Source organism: Natator depressus, chromosome 6 (genome assembly GCF_965152275.1).
Source record: "Natator depressus isolate rNatDep1 chromosome 6, rNatDep2.hap1, whole genome shotgun sequence".
Classification (NCBI taxonomy): domain Eukaryota; kingdom Metazoa; phylum Chordata; order Testudines; family Cheloniidae; genus Natator; species Natator depressus.
In genome coordinates, this window is record NC_134239.1 from 1,063,626 (window position 1) to 1,075,302 (window position 11,677).

General features: G+C 59.4%; 1 protein-coding gene across 1 annotated transcript; it reads right to left on the reverse strand.

The window, feature by feature from the left end:
* Window positions 1-679: 679 nt before the first annotated feature.
* MMP25 (matrix metallopeptidase 25) lies at window positions 680-11,677 on the reverse strand. The gene is made up of 10 exons (XM_074956725.1): window positions 11,548-11,677; window positions 9,860-9,992; window positions 9,526-9,661; window positions 9,077-9,372; window positions 8,394-8,567; window positions 8,117-8,213; window positions 7,904-7,986; window positions 6,977-7,129; window positions 1,428-1,688; window positions 680-1,077 (listed from the first exon to the last, which is right to left on the reverse strand). Exons 1-10 carry the CDS (start codon window positions 11,647-11,649, stop codon window positions 821-823), a joined length of 1,692 nt encoding a protein of 563 aa, XP_074812826.1. The 5' UTR covers window positions 11,650-11,677; the 3' UTR covers window positions 680-820.

The following is an 11,677-nucleotide window of genomic DNA, read 5'->3' on the forward strand; positions in this document are numbered from 1 at the left end:
CCCATCCCCCTGCCACTTACTGTGCCTGAACCCCCTTTCCCCAGTGCCCCTCCCAGCAAGTGTTTTCCCCCCAGAATAAACAAAACAAAAAGACCCCCCTGACAGAGACAGATTTTAGCACCGCAAGCCAGATCCATGGGGTATCTGGCTGGCTGGGGGCAGGGGTGTGTGTGGGGCAAGATGGATGGAGGGGTGTGTGGGGGTGTATGGGGGGTGGGTGGATGGATGAGGGCTGGAGGGGTGTGTGTGGCTGCAGGCGTGTGGGGGGAGGGATGGATGGAAGGGTGCAGGGGGATGCAGGCATGTGAGGGGCACATACATGGAGAGGGTGTGGGAGGGAGGGGGGATGGGCAGCTCAGGGGGCGCACACACACTCACACCCACCAGCTGGCCCAGCTATGCCATTTGCCCCCTCCTGCCTCCCCACTTGCCCCCAATCCAACCCTCTCCCCTGCCCCGATCCAGACACCAGACAGTTTCCATTGGCTTTTATTAGAAAACTCTGGGTTGGACAATTTCACGGACTCCCCTCAATCCCCCTCCCATCGCTGACCCCTGGCCCGGCCTCCCCATTAACCCGCGGCACCCCCACTCCCCCCGGCACAGTCACCCAGCAAACGGGGCAAGCAAGAAATAACTACGACAGATATCCCCAGTGCCCCCCCGACCCACTCTCCTGTTCACCTGGGCATGCTGCACCCTCTGGTGGCAACCGTGGGATACTGCACACAGACAACCGTCTCCGTGCACACAGCTGCCCTCTGGTGCCAGCAGTGGGATACGGTAGGGCGTAAAGGGCATCGGCGCAGCATGGCAGGTGTCACCGCAGGGCCCATGCCAGAGCCAGGGTCCAAGTCAGGAAGGCTGGCGGGGGGCCTGGCAGGGCCCCACTGCAGAGACACTGGCCACCTCCAGGCTTCCCGCTCCCGCCCCAGGGCCCCGGGGCCGGAGATGCGGTGGGGGAGCCCTGGCAGTACATCCAGTCCTGTGGGGCTGACCTGGGGTACCCGCTCTCAGCCTCCACGCTGCCCCCCAGAAAGCGCCAGTACTGGGTGCCCTTGAAAAAGTACGTGCTTCCTGCAGAGGAAAGAGAGAGAGAGAGATGAGAACCAGGGCACTCGCTGCAGGGGTGACTTTAGATGGGTGGCCCCGCAATACCACTCTGTGCCACAAGAGGGAGCTAGACACCAGGCTGCACAGCTCTGTGTTAGCAAAGGAGGCCCGCCTGAGAAGCAGCGTTAGCCTGGGGAACTGCCTGCCACTGGGAAAACTGCCGGCAATGCATTGTTAGCCTAGGGGACTCCAACCCACACTGGGAATGCTTCTGGAGAAACTCTGCTAGCCGAGGGAACTCCTTCCCACTTGAAACGCTGCTGGAGGAGCATCATTAACCTGGGGAACTTCCCACCACTGGGAATGCCACCTACCATCATTCCAGCTGATGATGTCATCCAGCCCAGGGGGCACCCCCTTCCAGAGGGTCAGCGATCTGGGGTACCCAGGGTCCACGTTTCCAGCTCGGTCATCGAAGCGCCAGTAGTGGGAATTCTCGAAGAAGTAGGTCTTGCCATTGTGCCCCCAAACGAAGGCTGCCTCCACCCTGACCCCCGAGGGCAGCCCCAGGTCGGTGATGGGGTGGGGAGACCCTGGATCCACCCGGGTGTCAGTGAAGACCCAGAAATGGTTCCCTGTAGAGAGGGTGGAGAGTCAGTATGGAGGGTGGCAGAGTGGGGGGCAGGCTGGGGAGTCAAGTTGGGGGGTTATTGGGTGCAGAGGGGCATGCTGGGGGTGGTTATGGGGTCCAGTGTTCTGTGGGGCAAGCTGGGGGGTTTGTGGGAGGTCAGGCTGTGGGGGGGTCTGACACTCTGTCTCAAAACAGCACCCTGGGAACCCCCCTCTTCATCACTGTGATGTGAGGATGCCAGGGGTGGTACAAAGCCTGTCTTGTGAAGGATGGTTTGAAAAGTCTTGATCTGTGGCACATTAGCACCCGGTTGGGTTGTGTGAGCTGTCCCTGGGTGGGGAGTTAGGAAGTTTTTCTCCGTGTGTGTGTGTGTGTGACTGAAATATGTTGTGAGGTTGGGAACCCCCACAACCAGCCTTTCAGTACCGACAAAAGAGCCCCTGTCTCTGGCCAGACGGGTGTTGACGGCCCCTCAACAGGAATCTGCTCTCGCAGGGACTCCCTGGAGAGGTCATGGACCCAACGGGGGCTGCTCAAGCCCGAGTCCCAGCCAGGATCTTTCTAGCAGCTGGAAGAAAGTATAAAGGAGGGATGGAGACACAGCACTTGGCCTCTCTCCTTCCCCATCTCAACCCCTGGAAGATGGGCTGGAAAACACAGACTTTGAACTGGGGAGACTGGTCCCAGGCGGGAAGGGAATCCAGCCGGCGTATTGACAACTGTGAGCTGCCTGGACCATCCTCTAGGGTGGGAGACGACTTGAGTGAAATCTTGCTTAGTCTGTGGCATTTAGACGTCGAGTTTATTCTTACGTAACCGAGTCTGAGCTCTGCGCCTGCGCCGTCCCATCGCTTAAAAACCTGTCTTCCTGTCGTCACTAAACCTGTTTGATGTTTTACCTAGAACAGTGGTTTGGGGTTGAAATGCTCAGGAGAATCTCAGCTCCGGTTACAAAGGCTGGTGCGCGTCCCCTTTCCTCTGATCAACTAATTAACGAGCTTGCAGTGGCTGAAGAGTTTGGAGCAACGTCAGACGGTATATTTCCGGGGTGCAAGGCTGGGGGTTTGGCTGGTGCTGCTCTCGGGAGCATTCATGCAGTTTAGCTGGGTGTGGGGCTCCACATGCAGACGGCTGAGTGATCGCAGCGCCTGGAGGAGTTTGCTGCGTGTCACTGGCATGGCATTGTGAGAGACAGCCCAGGCTGGAGAGTTCGGGGTCCCACAGCCCCAGGCTGCACCCCGGGGGTCCCGGCCCAGTGGGGTGAAACACACAGCTTGTACTCAGCCAGATTTGCACTTCATACACTGGTGTGGAGATTTTAGGTGAGGCTTTGAGTGCGGTGGCTGAGACCAGCCAAGAGCCGGTTGCCAGTTGGTTATTCTCAGTTTGCTGCTTTCGGGACCAGGAAGGAGGAACAGAAAAAGCAGAAAAAGACGCGCGAGGGGGAGGCTGTTTCCAGTTCAGCGCTGCACAAACCGCACGGAGGAGAAAGAACCTGAGCAAACCTGGGAGCTGCAGCAGCTGGAGGTCGGGGTTTCCCAGCGAGCCTCGGAGAAGGAAGCAGAAAAGGCCAAAGGGGAAGCTGCACACAGCGCTGGGACGAGGGGCCCGGGAACAAGCTGAGGTGTTGGCCGGTCAGAGGCCCTGCAGCAGACAGGGGGAGTGGCACTTCACCAGGCAACAGAGCCAGGGCAGCAGGTTTGTATCAATTGTGATGGTGTCCGGAACCGGTCCAAGTCCCGCCACCCCCCCACCTGCCTAAGGCTCTGGGAGGGAGTTTGGGGTGCTGGCTGCAGGCTCTGGGAAGGGGTTTGGGGTGCTGGGTGCGGGCTATGGGCTGGGGCAGGGGGTTGGGGTGCAGAAGGGGGTGCGGGAGGGGGTTTGCGGTGCTGGCTGCAGGCTCTGGGGAGGGGTTTGGGGTGCTGGGTGCAGGCTCTGGGCTGGGGGTTTGGGGTGCTGGGTGCGGGCTCTGGGCTGGGGGTTTGGGGTGCTGGGTGCGGGCTATGGCCTGGGGCAGGGGGTTGGGGTGCAGGAGGGGGTGCGGGAGGGGGTTTGTGGTGCTGGGTGCAGGCTCTGGGGAGGGGTTTGGGTGCTAGCTGCAGGCTCTGGGCAGGGGCAGGGGGTTTGGGGCGCAGAGGTATAAAAGAAAATCTGTGCAAGGGTCTTCTCTGATGAGGATAGTCTGAGGCCCTGATTTAGGGTGACCAGATGTCCCGATTTTATAGAGACAGTCCCGATTTTTGGGTCTTTGTCTTATATAGACTCCTTTTATCCCCCACCCCCTTCCCAATTTTTCACATTTGCCATCTGGTCACCCTACCCTGTTCTTAGGCTAAGGCCTCTGGCTAAGCAGCAGGGGCAACCATAAGCTGGGACGCGAACGGTCACCTCCTCACATCCCAAACTGGTCATGCTGAAATAAGGGGCTACTGGGCTGTTAGGAATACGGTCCTGTCCCGAGATTGCCCATCACCACCAGACAAAGATAGTTAAAGAAAACTTAGGTTGACAGCATCCGGTCTGGCAAGAACTCACTTCTCAATAGTTGTGGGCACGAAAGCCTCATTCCTGTCTGGTTTATCTTTCTGGCCCCCACTTGTCTATTGCTAATCTGTCTGGTTCCCTAATTGTTTCGGTCTGCTATAGAAGTAATTTTGCTAGGGGTAAGTTAATTAGGGTAGTGGGATATAATTGGTTAGAGAATTATGTTACAATATGTTAGGATGGGTTAGGTAAATTTCAGTAGAATGATTGGTTAAGGTACAGCTGAGAATATTACTATATAAATTAGAGGCAAACAGGAAGTAAGTTGGGATTTGAAAATAAGGACAAAGGGACTTGGATTTAAGCTTGCTGGAAGTTCACCCCAACAAACATTGAATTGTTTGCACCTTCGGACTTCGGGTAGAGTTGCTCTCTGTTCACACGAGAAGGACCAGGGAAGCGGGAGAGAGAAGGAATAAGCTGTCTAAGTACGGGAATGTCTCCTCACTGGTCGCTTGGGAGAGGATGCCCAGGACAGAGTGGCTGGTTCAGCATCTGTGCACGCAGCCTGGGACCCGGGAACTGTGTAACCGACCTCCTGGAGGGGAGCAGTCACGTGGCTGACCTCTCTGGGACAGAGAAAGGGGGTGACAGAGGATACCCCGATCCAGGTCTTCAGGCTGCTGCTCCTGATAGGCTTTTGGAGAGTAACTGTGTCTCTGTAAACCACGGTGCAGCTCCCATGCCTGTGACAGCCAAGGAGTCGGGTGCAGGAAGTTTCGAGGCGGTGGTTGTCTGTGGGAATGCAAGTGACCCAGCTGGCAGAGGGGAGAAGGGCTTCCCCCGGGCTGGTAAGACACAGGAAGCAGCTGAGGGAGAGATGCCAGGAGAAGGCACCTCTGACCAAAGAGATCACAGCCCTCTAGGGAGAGGAGCCAGCACTGGGTCCTTCCCCACCCATCCCCAAGAGGGGAGCTGGAATATGTGCATATGCATCACCCTGCAGTTGAGAGACAGCTCCGCAGAGGGTTGGCCAACATGCAAAGTCCCCTGACCTCCTTCCCACACTACACCCTGGAGCGCCACAGCCCCACGGAGAGGATCGGCTGGAGAACCCACACTGAAGGGAACGGAACACACGCTGAGGTCCATGGAGGCGTTCAAAGGCACGATGAGTATTGAGCAAACCACACCGTCTAAACAGAAGGCACGATCTGACCAAGATACTAGCGAAGACTGACCTGTGATCAAGAGTTTAGTTAACACGGCTACACAGATGTTATCTAGCCGCCCAGGGAAGACACACTTACTAACTGGTGAGATCACTGGAGAGGAGCCACAACGTATTCACAGACTTTGCAAGGGCGTCTGTGGGTAACACCACAATGTTTAGCGATGCTTGGGAGTTGTACGGTCAGACCCTAAAGTGGACCTTGGGCCCACAGCTGCTGCATTAGTCAGTGATTCACACTCCTGCAGAGGGCGGAGGTGTGACACTCTGTACCTTAAAACACCAGGCTGGGAACCCACTCTGGGTTCATCACTGTGATGTGAGGATGCCAGGGGTGGTACAAAGCCTGCCTTTGAAGGATGGTTTGAAAAGTCTTGATCTGTGGCACATTAGCACCCGGTTGGGTTGTGTGAGCTGTCCCTGGGTGGGGAGTTAGGAAGTTTTTCTCCGTGTGTGTGTGTGTGTGTGTGTGTGTGTGTGTGTGTGTGACTGAAATATGTTGTGAGGTTGGGAACCCCCACAACCAGCCTTTCAGTACTGACAAAAGAGCCCCTGTCTCTGGCCAGACGGGTGTTGACGGCCCCTCAACAGGAATCTGCTCTCGCAGGGACTCCCTGGAGAGGTCATGGACCCAACGGGGGCTGCTCAAGCCCGAGTCCCAGCCAGGATCTTTCTAGCAGCTGGAAGAAAGTATAAAGGAGGGATGGAGACATCAGCACTTGGCCTCTCTCCTTCCCCATCTCAACCCCTGGAAGATGGGCTGGAAGACACGGACTTTGAACTGGGGAGACTGGTCCCAGGCGGGAAGGGAATCCAGCCGGCATGTTGACAACTGTGAGCTGCCTGGACCATCCTCTAGGGTGGGAGACGACTTGAGTGAAATCTTGCTTAGTCTGTGGCATTTAGACGTCGAGTTTATTCTTACGTAACCGAGTCTGAGCTCTACGCCTGCAGCGTCCCATCGCTTAAAAACCTGTCTTCCTGTCGTGACTAAACCTGTTTGATGTTTTACCTAGAACAGTGGTTTGGGGTTGAAACGCTCAGGGGAATCTCAGCTCCGGTTACAAAGGCTGGTGCGCGTCCCCTTTCCTCTGAGGAAGTGGCGAACTCAGGGAGCTGAGCTCAGTGTCAGGTGGAATATTTCTGGGGGGCAAGGCTGGGGGGATTTGGCTGGTGCCTTTGTGTGTGATCCGTGAGTGGCTCTGGGAGCGTTCATGCAATCGAGCTGGGTGTGGGGCTCCACATGCGGCCGGCTGAGTGATTGCAGCGCCCGGAGGGGTTTGCTGCGTGTCACTGGCCTGGCATTGTGAGAGACCGCCCAGGCTGGAGAGTTAGCGGTACCCCAGTTCCAGGCTGCACCCTGGGGATCCCATCATGGGCGGGGCGCTATGGGTGCTCATATGCAGGGCAGGTTGGGAGCTATGGGGTGCAGTGGAGCAGGCTGGGGGGGCTATAGGGGTCAGGCTATGAGGGTTATGGGGTGCAGCGTTACAGTGTGGGGCAGGCTGTGTGGTCATATGGGTCAGGTTGGAGATACAAGGGGGTTGAGGTATAATGTGGGGGTCACCCCCCCTCACCAATGAAGAAGACGATCTTGCTGTCGTTACTCCGCTCATAGACGGCATCGATTCTCTCAAAATCCAGGGGGAGCCCCATCCAGAAGCGTTGGGTCTGCGCTGGCTCCAGGGAAACCAGGTTACGGGCTGGCTGCATCCTCCAGAAATGCTTCTCTGTCAGGGAGGGAGGACCCAGACATTGGGGGGGCAGAAATGAGCCCCCCCAACCCTCCCACTGCCCAAAGGGCTCAGAAAGCAGTGTTAGCATATGGAACTCCACGCTACATGAATTTGGACATTAAAGTGAACTTAGCCTGCGGGACACCCCTCCAGAGCAACCTCCCATTGAGGGGCTGTTATCTTGGCAAACTCTCCCCTCCCCAAGCCTCCTCCAAGAAACAGCACCCCCCCCAAGGGCTGTGGAGAAATTTCCTTAATCTGCAGAACTTCCCCGCACAGGAAATGTACAGTGAGCTGCAAAAATGTTAATCACAAATTCGCAGCAACGTTTTTCACTTGCTGCCATGGGAAGGTGGACTGCGACCAACAAAAAACACACACACCTATAATTAGCCCAACTCCCCATGACGACAAGAAATGTGTCCTAATAAGCTGTGCAAAACCTGTGCTGTTAACCAAGAGATCAGCTTGACAGATGCCCAGAAAACAGTGTGAGCCAGTGGGAACCCGAGTCACATCAAATTATAGCCAGATTGCCAAACTATGCGCCGCTACCCTGTGGGACTCCCCGCCTCATGAAATTATAGTGAGATTGCTACAAAAATGTGTTGTTACCGCGTGGGACTCCATGCTGCATGGGATTATAGTGAGATTGAACTGATTCCCATGCTGCCCCCCCCCCGGGGGGTGGTGGTGGTGGTGGCGTTAACCCACGGGACTCCCCGCCACATGAAATCGGACCACGGCGCAGGGGGGGAAGCAACTCACTCTTGAAGAAGAAAACCTCCCCACGGATGTTGGCGATGGCATCAAAATGGGCCTGACAGCGATCGGGGGCCGGTGGGCGGGGCCTGCGGGGACAGACAAACACAGGTGGGGTGCGCTGCATGGCCCCGGCAGGCACCGGCGAAGGAGGGAATGAGTGGGGAACGATGGGGTGAAGGAGGAGAAGGGATGTGGGGCCAGGGAGCCGATACTCACTGCCAGGTGGGTCTGTGGGGTGGCAGATCGGGGATGCGGGGCTGGGTGGGGATGGGCTGCGCCGGCGGCTCCTCTCCGGGGCGAAGTTGTCTCCTCCCTGGAGCGGGGAGAGAAGGAAGGAGTGAGCGAACGAAGGGGAAAGAACCAGCGAACCAATAAGTGGCGGAAGAACAAAGGAAGGAACGAGGCCCGGGAAGAAGGAACGAGAGAAGGAGAAAGGATCAAGAGAGGAGGACAGGGAAGGAGGGGATGGAGCAGGGCCTGGGGGGCTGCTCACCATACAGGGTCTGGATGCCCAGGGCGTCATCGGGGGGCAGCTGGTAGAGGTGGGCCGGCCCCACGGGGCCCTGGTAATAGGGCATCATGATGGACTCCTTGGTGGAGGAGTGGGCCAGCCCCAGGGCATGACCGAACTCGTGAACCGCCACGGCGAAGAGATCTGTGCCGGCACCTGGGAGGCACAGTGAAAGAGAGACACTACGCCCCCCCCCGGCCGCTGCCTGGCCCACGGTGCCCCCTGCTGCCCCCCCCAGCCGCTGCCTGGCCCACGGTGCCCCCTGCCGCCCCCCACTCACTCCGTGCTGCTACCCACCCAATGGCACCCCCTGCTACCGCCCATACCATTACCTCCCCCCACCACTACCCACCCCATGGTGCCCCCGGCCTCCCCTGTCCTGCAGCAGCCCCTGCTGCCCCCCCATCCCCTACACTGCTAAGCCCCCCTTAGTACCCCCTGCCAAGCCCCCTGATGCTCCCTTCACCACAGCACCCCCTGCTGCCTCCCCATGCCACTCTCTGCCCCACGGGGCCCCCTGCTTCCCCCCACTGCTTCCCCCGCCACTACCTGCCCTATGGCACCCCCTGCTTCCCCCCCATGCTACTCCCTGCCCCACAGGGCCCCCTGAGCTGCTACCTGCCCCTTGCCCCCCCCCCGCCAATCCCCCCCCACTCCCTGCTGACCCTGCTGCGTGGCCTGGGGGTCGTAGATCCAGGTCTCCTCGTCGTCGAAGTGGGTGTCTCCGGAGATGGGGTACTCCCCGGGGAAGAAGGCGTGGGCCAGGGTGCTGCCCGGCCCATCGAAGGGGTACCCGTCCTCGTGGAAGGAGCGGCTGAAATCCACCAGGATGTCGGCGTCGGCGCCGGGCGCCTCGCGGAAGGTCAGGGCCGACGCGTTGCCCCAGGCCTGCAGGGCGTAGAAGAGCAGGGTGCGGACTTGGTCCCGGGGCAGGCCGGAGGCCTGGGGGTAGGAGCGGACCCTGCCGGGGAAGGGGAAGGGGAAGGAAATGGAGGGAATGAGAAACCGGGGGCAGAAGGCGAGACAGAGGGCGAGAGGCGAACAAGGGAGTGAAGGAGAAAACGGGATGGGAGAGGAGAAAACCGAGAAAAGAACCCAGGTGTCCGGCGCTCACGTCCAGGTCAGCTCCTTCACGGGCCAGACGCTGCCGCTGTGGGCATAACGCTTCCGCCGGCGCATCAGCTCCGAGGTGCCGATGATGTCGGGGAGGGAGCAGCGCGGCTGGTCCATCATCGCCAGGGTCCTGTTATCTGCAGAGAGAGCAGGGATAGAACCCAGGTGTCCAGGCTCCCAGCCCCCCCACTCTAACCAGCAGACCCCACTCCCCTCCCAGAGCTGGGGAGAGAACCCAGGAGTCCTGGCTCACAGGCCCCGCCCTGCTCTAACCCACCAGCCCCCACTCCCCTCTCAGAGCCAGGGAGAGAACCCAGGTGTCCTGCCACACCTACCCAGAATCCCCGTCTCCTGCAGTCCTGCAAATTTCTGCATCATTCTGACAGCATCTTGCAGCCCCTCCTCGGTCTGGAGTCGGGCCTGCATGGGGTCTGGGGGGGGCAGGTACCCATAGCGAGTCAGCCAGTCCTGGCGGGGGGAGGGGACGAATAGCAAGGAAAGGGTTAAAAGCCGGAGAGAAGCGGGGAGCTCCCAGCTACTCCAGCCCGGCCTCTCCCAGCAGGGGGCACTGTGGGGAGGGGCACTGTGGGGGGCTCTCGCTCCCTGCACCCCAGTGTCTGGTCATGGACTCAGAGCTCCCATTGTTCAGCCAGAGGAGAGCGAAGATCAAACAGACGCCCCCTGGGTTTCCCTGCCCCCCCATTTCCTCTGCCCCCCCCGCCAGCTTGCTGCTGGGTGGGGGGCAGCGAAGGAAATGGGGCGAGCTACCAGGCCCAGTTGCAATGCACAGGGGGACGGGACCTAGTAGATCCCTTCCCGGGGAGAAGGAGAACTCGGGAACCCAGGAGGTGAGTGGTGCTGGGATCCAATCAATCCCCCCCCCAAACCCTTCCCCAAGCGGGGTCCCTTGCACCTGGAGCTGGGATCTCCTAGATCCGTCCCCAGAAGCGGGGTACAGCTGAGAGTCGATGGATCCTCCCACCAGAGACCGTTAGATCCACCCACCAGCGCCCGATGGAGCTCCAATCCACCAGATCTCTCCCAAGGCACACACGATATGGGAACCCAGTAGATCCTTCCCATGGTGGGTGAAGGCGGGACCAAGTGGGTCCACACTCTGCCCCGTGCCCGAGGCAGACCCAGCATCGGGGGGTTGTTGGATCCAGTTGTTCCCAGCCACGGGAATGAGGGGGCAACGTGACCCCATGGAGACAAGCAAAAGCGGGATTGTGTCAATTCTCCTTACTGGGTCTGGGATCCATTGGGGGCTTTCCGGGGGGGCATGCAGGGTACAGGATCAAGTGGATCTTCCCCACAGAGCCAGGCAATAAGCGCTGGGATCCAGTTGATCCCGCCCATGATACAGATTGGATGGAGTTGATCCCCTTGACTATTTGGACACCGAGGGGATCCCACACATGGTGGGTGGAATCAAGTAGATCCCCCAAGCAGCCGCCCAGCGGATCACCTAGGGCAGCAAATAAACATGGGACCAGGCAGCTCCTTCTGCGGAGGCAGGTGGAAGCAGGATCGACTGGGATCTACCTCCCCCCGGGGTGCCCCGCAGCTGTGGGATCCAGTTGGTCCTTTCCCGGGTGACTGGCGGAAGCAGACTGGATCCCGAGGGGGATGTGGCTGCTGGGAGCGAGTCACTCCGTGCGGAGGGTCGTGGATTGGATCCTGCGGATCTGGGATCCAGTGGGTCTCTCCCAGGGCGCGGGCGGGGGGAGGAAGCAGCCAGGAGTTAATGGGTTTCTCGCCTCCATTCTCCCGCGCCTGCGATGAGGAGTAACTCGAAACCCCGGTCGATTCCCAACCCGGAGCATCAGGCAGAGAGACAGGGGCTCCCCTCCTCCACCCTACTTCCCTCTCAGAGAACCCAGGCGTCCTGGCTCCCCTCTGCCACCCTACTGCCCTTCCAGGGGATCCAGGCGTCCTGGCTCCCAGCCCCCCCTGCTCTGACGCACCAGACCCCACTCCCCTCCCAGAGCCAGGGAGAGAACCCAGGAGTCCGGGCACTCACCACTCCCTTGCTGAGGCGCTGGGTGCTGGGCCGGCCGGCCGGGCCGTGGGGCAGGCAGAGCAGGGTCCCCAGCCCGAGCCATAGGGCCAGTAGCCGCAGCATCGTACTGGCCGGGGTGTGTGTGTGGGGT

What these genes read in the sequence shown, in the direction of transcription:
- MMP25 (XM_074956725.1), bottom strand. Translation starts at nt 11,649, where the DNA reads ATGCTGCGGCTACTGGCCCTATGGCTCGGGCTGGGGACCCTGCTCTGC. An exon ending in GTGAAGGAGCTGACCTGGAC is followed by an intron (nt 9,373 to 9,525) that starts GTGAGCGCCGGA and finishes CTTCCCCGGCAG; the next exon opens with GGTCCGCTCCTACCCCCAGG. An exon ending in CAAGATCGTCTTCTTCATTG is followed by an intron (nt 1,689 to 6,976) that starts GTGAGGGGGGGT and finishes CCCTCTCTACAG; the next exon opens with GGAACCATTTCTGGGTCTTC.